Here is a 7,134-nt window from a genome sequence, read left to right on the forward strand (position 1 = left end):
TAGCCTTTGAAGAGCACCGAAAATTTCATCCATATAATGCAATACATTCAAATCTGGAATCACTTTGCCCCTAAAAAACTCATCATTAATTGTGCCTGGAGTGATGCAGCGACCTGTATGTGATAAGGTACTCTAATAGCTCCCGCTGGTACTTAGAATCATTTTTCTATCTCCATCTGTCTTTAAAATATAGCCCTTCAAACTGATTCCAGATTTGAATCTATGGTCCACTAAATAGTTGAGAATCTGGAATCATTTGGCCCCTTAATAACTCATCATTATTTGAGACTAGAGTGATGCAGCCACCTGTATGTGGTAAAGCACTCTAATAGCTCCCACCGGTACATGGAATGAGGTTTCTCTCTCTTTCCGTCTTTGCAATATTGGCCTTCAAAGTCATTCCAGATTTGCATTTATGCGCAATCAATAGATGAGAATCTGGAATGATTTCTTCCCTTAATAACTCATCATTAATTGTGACTAGAGCGATGCAGCCACCTGTATGTGGTAAGGCACTCTTAAACCTCCCAGTGGTACATGGAATGAGGTTTCTCTCTCTTTCTGTCTTTGCAGAATTGGCCTTCAAAGTCATTCCAGATTTGCATCTATGGTGCACTCAAAAGATGAGAATCTGGAATGATTTGGTCCCTTAATAACTCCTTGATGCTTGTACCTACAGTGATGCAAACACCTGTCCTTGATACCAGAGTTTTCCACCTTTTATTGACACTTGAAATCAACCCGTTCCTTCAACCAGTTGTTGAAATATCAGCCTCTGAAGTGAACCCAAAATGGCATCCATATAATGCAAAAGATGAGAATCTGGAATCATTTTGTGCCTCAATAACTCATTGACACTTTTACCTAGAATGATGCAGACACCTGTATGTGAAACAACAGTCTTCAAGCTTTAAGTGGTACTTAAAATCAACCCGTTCTTTCAATTAGTTCTTGATATTTCAGCTTTGGAATTGCACTCAAAATGTCATCCATCATTTGGTCCCTCATTTACTCATCAATACTTTCCCGTGGAGTGATGTAGCCACCTGTTATTGAAACAACAATCTACTGACAACTTATCATTACATTTACTTATAATAAGCAGAACAACTTTATAAAGAAATGGCCCAAATATGAGGCAGACACAAGCATGTTGACTGGTCTGTAAAATTTATTAAATTAAATTCTGCTGAGATCTGCTGAGAAATTTACATTATTGCATTATAAAAAAAGTCAAAACTTATGTGTGTGTATGTATGAGCACGACTATGTAACAAAAAGACTAAAATTACAAACATAAAAATCAAATCAAACAAATCAAAGCGTCAGCGTTTTTTCTCCTTTTAAAGATAAACAAACATATTACTCAAAACTCTTAAACATGATTATTCCCAACCAGAGCTAATCACATCCTTCGGGCACTGTTTTTTACTGTCCTGTAACAAGGGACATGAACAAACCCTGAACCCCTCTTCTGATGGGGTTCGTGGCATAAACTCCTGGGTCCACCTGCAAATTAAATTCTGCTGAGATATGTTTTTAGGTTAAATTTACATTATTATTGCATTATTTAAAAAAAGTCAAAACTTATGTGTGCATGTCTGTGCATGTGCACCTGTGTGCTTGTGTGTGTATGTATGAGCATGTGTGTGTGAACGACTATGTAACGAAAAGACTAAAATTACAAACATAAAAATCAAATCAAACAAATCAAAGCGTCAGCATTCTTTCTCCTTTTAAAGATAAAAGAACATATTACTCAAAACTCTTAAACATGATTATTCCCAACCAGAGCTAATCACATCCTTCGGGCACTGTTTTTTACTGTCCTGTAACAAGGGACATGAACAAACCCTAAACACCTCTTCTGATGCGGTTTGTGGCACAAACTCCTGGTTCCACCTGCATCATGGGTTTTTGAGCACATGCCAAGTCCGGCCTGGCTAGGGCTTCTTCACCTCCTCTGCTTGGCATCTGGTCTTTTGGTGTTTCTGGTACCAACTCTGGTGTCTCCTGGATCGTAGGAATTGGAAAATATCCTGGCTCCAGTCCCGGTGGGGTTTGTTCAGCCTTATCTTGCATTTGTGGCATCCGGTTGGGAGTCTGCTGCAGGAGGTTCACGGGTTCTGACTCTTTCCCTGGGACCTGCTCAGTTGGGGGCGCTGACACACTATCTTTGGTCTTGGCAGTGAGGGGCTCCATTTCTATTCAGTAATTGCTGAATCTGGTTGAACTAGGAATTAGAACACAATCATAAGAATACAAAATAAAGTTTTTTTCATTTCATTTAATGAATCAAGTGGAAGGTAGATTGACATTTGGAAATAAAATTTACATTCCAAATTTTCATCTATGTCATTGAAGTGATCGTTTTCAACAGAAAAAGCAACAAAATTACTTTAAAAAAGTGAGGGGCTCCATTACTTTTCAGTAATTACTGAATCTGGATGAACTAGGAAGTTGAACACAAATATAAGAATACAAAATAAAGCTGCAAGCTTTTTTTAAATTTCATTTCATGAATTAAGTGGAAGGTAGGCTGAAATTTGGAAATAAAATTTACATTCCACATTTTATCAGAAAAAGCAATGAAATTTCCTTTTAAATGTTAAAAAAATGCATAAAAACATGATACTGGCATTTTTCTCACTGAAATACAACAAAATAGACCAAGTATCAACGCTTTTAGCATGAGAAACTCGATAAATTACAGAGCTGACACTTACTCACCATGCGGTCCGTGCTCCTGCTGCAGCTTCTACTTCCTGTTGACAGAGGAAGTCCATGTTTTCATCTACATGCATTCATTATACTATAGATTGAATCACGGAAGGTAAGAACATTGTTGATTAAATTTAAACATGGAAACTAGTTTCATTTTTTATTTTTTCTACTTACTGTGACAAAGGAAGTAGAAAATTGTGAACTGGTTTTATGTTTCATGTTAATGGTTACTAAAATATTAAATACACAACACCTGCACATTCTGTATGAGTTTTAAATAATTATTTTACAATGTTAATTCCAGGCTTTTCTAGTGGACCATTTCCCATGAATCTATGTCATCAAGCAGTGTTTAAGCTTTTATTGGTACGTGAAATCAACCAATTCCATTCCGTTTTTTTGAAGTGCACCCAAGATGTCATCCATCTTTTGCAATTGAGAATTTTGAATTTTTTGTGCCCTTATTAATCATCATCAAATTTCACTACAGTGATGCATCTACCTGTCCTGGATGCAACAGTCTACAACCTTCAATTTGAACTTTGAACGCAGGCAAATGTCATGACTGTGTTTGTTTATTGTGTGTATATTTGCGTTGTCTCCGCTATAGCCTGTCTTATTTTATTATTTTATAAGTAAACACATGGTGAGCATTGTAAAATCCATAGTCAAATTCCTCATATGTGTACACATACCTTGCAATAAAGCCGATTCTGATTCCTATTCTGATTCCCCAATTCACATCCTGTGCATAAATCTATGGAATGGGAAAAATTAACTCACAGTGCTGGTGCTAGAAAACTCCATATGGGCTGAAATGTGTCCAAACCTTTTGCTGTGACCACAAAGGCAAATCAATATTCTCAGTATGAAAGTTAAGAACAGATGGTCTTAAATGTTGCCCTGATTTGTGCAGACACCATGTGGGAATTTACTTTTTAGGTTCTTCAGACCACTCTCACCCTCTGTCTTTACATTGCTAGCTTTTAATTTATTTCCAGATTTGCATATTTAGTGCATTCAATAGATTTAAATCTGGAATCATTAGGTGCCTTACTAAGTCATCAACACATTTACCTAGAGTGGTGTACTCACCTGTGTGTGATAAAGCACTCTAAAAGCTTCCAGTGGTACTCAGCCTAAATATAGGCTTTCAAAATGATTCCAGATTTGAATCTATGGCTCACTTAATAGATGAGAATCTGGAATCATTTGGTTCCTCAATAACTCGTCGATACTTTCACTTGGAGTGATGCTGCCACCTGTTATTGAAACAGCAATCTACAGGCTTCCTTTGGTAATTGGAATCAGACTGCTTTCTCCATCTGTGTTTAAAATGTCAACTTTTGAAGTTATTCCACTTTTGGAAAAATGGATAACTCAATAGATGAGAATATGAACATTTTTCATCCTTGAATAACTACAAATTGTATAACCCTAGAGTGTTGCAGTCACCTGTTGTTGATGCAAACATCTACAAGCTTCCATGGGTACTGTAAATAAGCTCATTAGGTCAATCTGACTTTGAAACAACAGCCATTGAAATACATCCACAATGTCATTCATCTAATTCATAAAATGAGAATTTTGAATTATTTGGTTTATCAACAACTCATCATTACTTGTAGCTAGAGTTATACAGCATCTACAAGTGTCTGTTGGTACTTGGAATCAGCCTGCTCTCTCCCTTAATCCTTTACATATTAGACTTTGAAGTACTTTCAGTTGCTCATCTATGACTATTCCAATATATAACAATTTAAAGAGCAGAGGGTCTTGACAACTCATCATTACATTTACTTGAGAGTGAGAATGAGCAGAACAACTATAAAGAAAAGGCTCAAATAAGAGGCAAACACAAGCATGTAGACTGGTCTTGGAAAAATTTACTTGAATAATTCTGCTGAGATATATTTTTTAAGTAAAATTTACATTATAATTAAAAGTAAAAATGTGTGTGTGCATGTCTGTGCATGTGCACCTGTGTGCTTGTGCGTGTGAGCAAGTGTGTGTGTAACAGACTACCTAGACCAACTTGCAATTTAACAAAAAGAGAAACTGTAAATTATAAACAAAAAAATTAAATAAATCAAAGCGTCAGCATTCTTTCTCCTTTTAAAGATAAATGAACATATTACTCTAAAACTCTTAAACATGATTATTCCCAACCAGAGCTAATCACATCTTTGGGGCACTGTGTTTTACTTTCTTGTAACAAGGAACATGCCCTAAACACCTCCTCTGATGGCGTTCTTGGTATCAACTCCTGTGTCACCTGCATGATGGGTTTTTGAGCACATGCCAGGGTCCTGCCTGGCTAGGGCTTCTGAACCTCCTCTGCTTGGGTTTGTGGCATCTGGTCTTCAGGTGTTTCTGGTATCAACTCTGTTGTCTCCTGGATCATAGGATCTGGAACACACCCTGGGTCCTGTCTCGAAGGGCTTTGTTCATCCTTCTCTTGTGTTTCTAGCATGCAGTTGGGAGTCTGCTGCACGAGGCTCAGGGGTGCTGACACTTTCCCTGGGACCTGCTCAGTTGGGTACTCATCTGTGGTCTTGGCAGTGAGGGGCTCAGGGGCTCTATTTGGTTCCTCCTGAACTTTCTGTGCTGCTTGGAACCTGGTGCTCTGCTCAGCCAGGTGCGCAGGTATGTTCTTTGGGTCGGCAAGGGGTGCTTGCCTCGGCAGGGCATTGGAAAGATTTGCTTTGATGAGATAATAGTCAGCAACTGCTGGCCGCAACTTCTCAATAACACAAAAACACTTTGAAGGTGTGTAGACATGTATTTTTGAGACTGCAGATTCTTCACTTAAGAAATCCAATTCCCTCCTGGACGTGTGAGGAGGAGCAGGAGGAAGGCTGTTCTGAAAAACAAAGAAATAAAACATAAACAGCTACAACTTCAAAATCAATCCTATATCCAGATTCTACCTTGCATTAAGTACTTACTTGAGTAGAAAGACTGCTCTCGATCTTGGGAAAGATGAATGTGCCCTTCATTCCACAGTCTGCCCAAGCCAGATGAAGGAAGTTCTCGGCCTTAGCGATCTTTTTTCCAAATGTTGTGTGGAAAACATAATCACTGGTCTGACCTTGGGGACAGCACTTGGAGTTGACAAGGTTTTCCAGCCACCTAAATTCCTCCTCATTTAGGTTGAATGCAGCCTGACCAAATGACTGCATGGTTTTCTGGTCGTCAATCTTGCAAAATAAAACATGTCATCAATGACTGGTTGTTTTAGCTAGGGAGATCCCACCACCTGTCTTTAATACAGCAATTCAGACATCTAAAAGCTTGCATTGGTACTTGGAAACAAACTGCTCGCTCCTTCTGTCTCAAATATCAGCCTTCAAATCCTTGATTCCCCACCAGTAATAAAAAAAACAAATGAGCAGTGTTTCCACATTATTTTATCACCAGAATTTATCTATTGTTTTATTTAAAATGTTTGCACCCATTTTTATTTTTAAATTAGAAAATTTTTTGAAACTGCATTAACCCCTCAGCTTTCAATTGAAATGTGCACTAAAGATGGTTTCACTTAGGAAGGGATGACATGTAGTCCAGGTTAAAAGTCCAGCCCAGCGTAAATTACCACCTGAAAAATAGAGGTACTAACCAGAACTTGGAATCTCTTGCCATGATTCCAACAGACAAAGTTGACCACATTTTCCTTTGTCATGTTGGTGAGGACAACCGATCTGTGTCCGGTGAGGGTGCACAGGTAGCCCATGATGTAGCCCATTAGCTTAGAATGCTCATTCTTCTGATTTCCACTGCTCTCCAGTTGTTCTACAAAACATCATGAAAAAAAATGTTGGTTGTGAATGTAAGCAACCAAAACAAAAAATAAAAAATAAGTCTACATACCAAACAATTTAGGAATGTTTTCCCTGGCAGCTGTCATGAAAGCACTTTGCTGAACTGCATGAAGCTGATCATCTGTGAAAACAATGCAACATACACCACAGTCATTGAGGATCCAATCTGAAATTTCTTTAGATAACAAGACAAAAAAGAACTTGACAAAATTTACCTGTTTTACGACACAACCGCTTTTGCCGAGAATGAACCCGTAGTCTTTGAATCTCAGCCTGGATCCTCTTCAACTCGTGCAGAATTGTTTTTAATTCATTCTGTTTGAGCTTGCCTTTACTCAGGAAGGACTTTTCAATGTGCTTGAAAAACATAGTCACGTTGGTCAACATGTTTTTCATTGTTGCAGGTGCGTAGCCCTTCTGGACCAGGTATGTTGGCCAACTATGGAAAAAGGTAAGCAGTTGCAATCCACTCTTACTTTCAAGTCCACCATCACATTTGACATTTCATATTTACATCTATTTCACAACATCAGAGATCACAATTTGGAATCCATCGATAAGATTTGGGGAGTAATTTGTGCCTAAATCT

At 38.1% G+C, this 7,134-nt stretch overlaps 1 protein-coding gene across 1 annotated transcript; it reads right to left on the minus strand.

Annotated features, from left to right (window-relative positions):
- Nucleotides 1-1,153: 1,153 nt before the first annotated feature.
- On the minus strand, nucleotides 1,154-6,979 carry LOC119884412. The gene is made up of 6 exons (XM_038694814.1): nucleotides 6,761-6,979; nucleotides 6,595-6,666; nucleotides 6,344-6,516; nucleotides 5,673-5,924; nucleotides 2,731-5,587; nucleotides 1,154-2,233 (listed from the first exon to the last, which is right to left on the minus strand). The coding sequence occupies exons 1-5, from the start codon at nucleotides 6,939-6,941 to the stop codon at nucleotides 5,042-5,044; spliced, it is 1,224 nt and encodes a 407-aa protein (XP_038550742.1). The 5' UTR covers nucleotides 6,942-6,979; the 3' UTR covers nucleotides 1,154-2,233; nucleotides 2,731-5,041.
- Nucleotides 6,980-7,134: the final 155 nt, after the last annotated feature.

This window comes from Micropterus salmoides, unplaced genomic scaffold, assembly GCF_014851395.1.
Source record: "Micropterus salmoides isolate LMB-PRFRI ecotype aquatic unplaced genomic scaffold, ASM1485139v1 Ms_hic_scaffold_3421, whole genome shotgun sequence".
Lineage (NCBI taxonomy): Eukaryota > Metazoa > Chordata > Actinopteri > Centrarchiformes > Centrarchidae > Micropterus > Micropterus salmoides.

What these genes read in the sequence shown, in the direction of transcription:
- LOC119884412 (XM_038694814.1), bottom strand. Translation starts at nt 6,941, where the DNA reads ATGAAAAACATGTTGACCAACGTGACTATGTTTTTCAAGCACATTGAA. An exon ending in GCGGTTGTGTCGTAAAACAG is followed by an intron (nt 6,667 to 6,760) that starts GTAAATTTTGTC and finishes TTGTTTTCACAG; the next exon opens with ATGATCAGCTTCATGCAGTT. An exon ending in GCAAGAGATTCCAAGTTCTG is followed by an intron (nt 5,925 to 6,343) that starts GTTAGTACCTCT and finishes TTATTTTGCAAG; the next exon opens with ATTGACGACCAGAAAACCAT.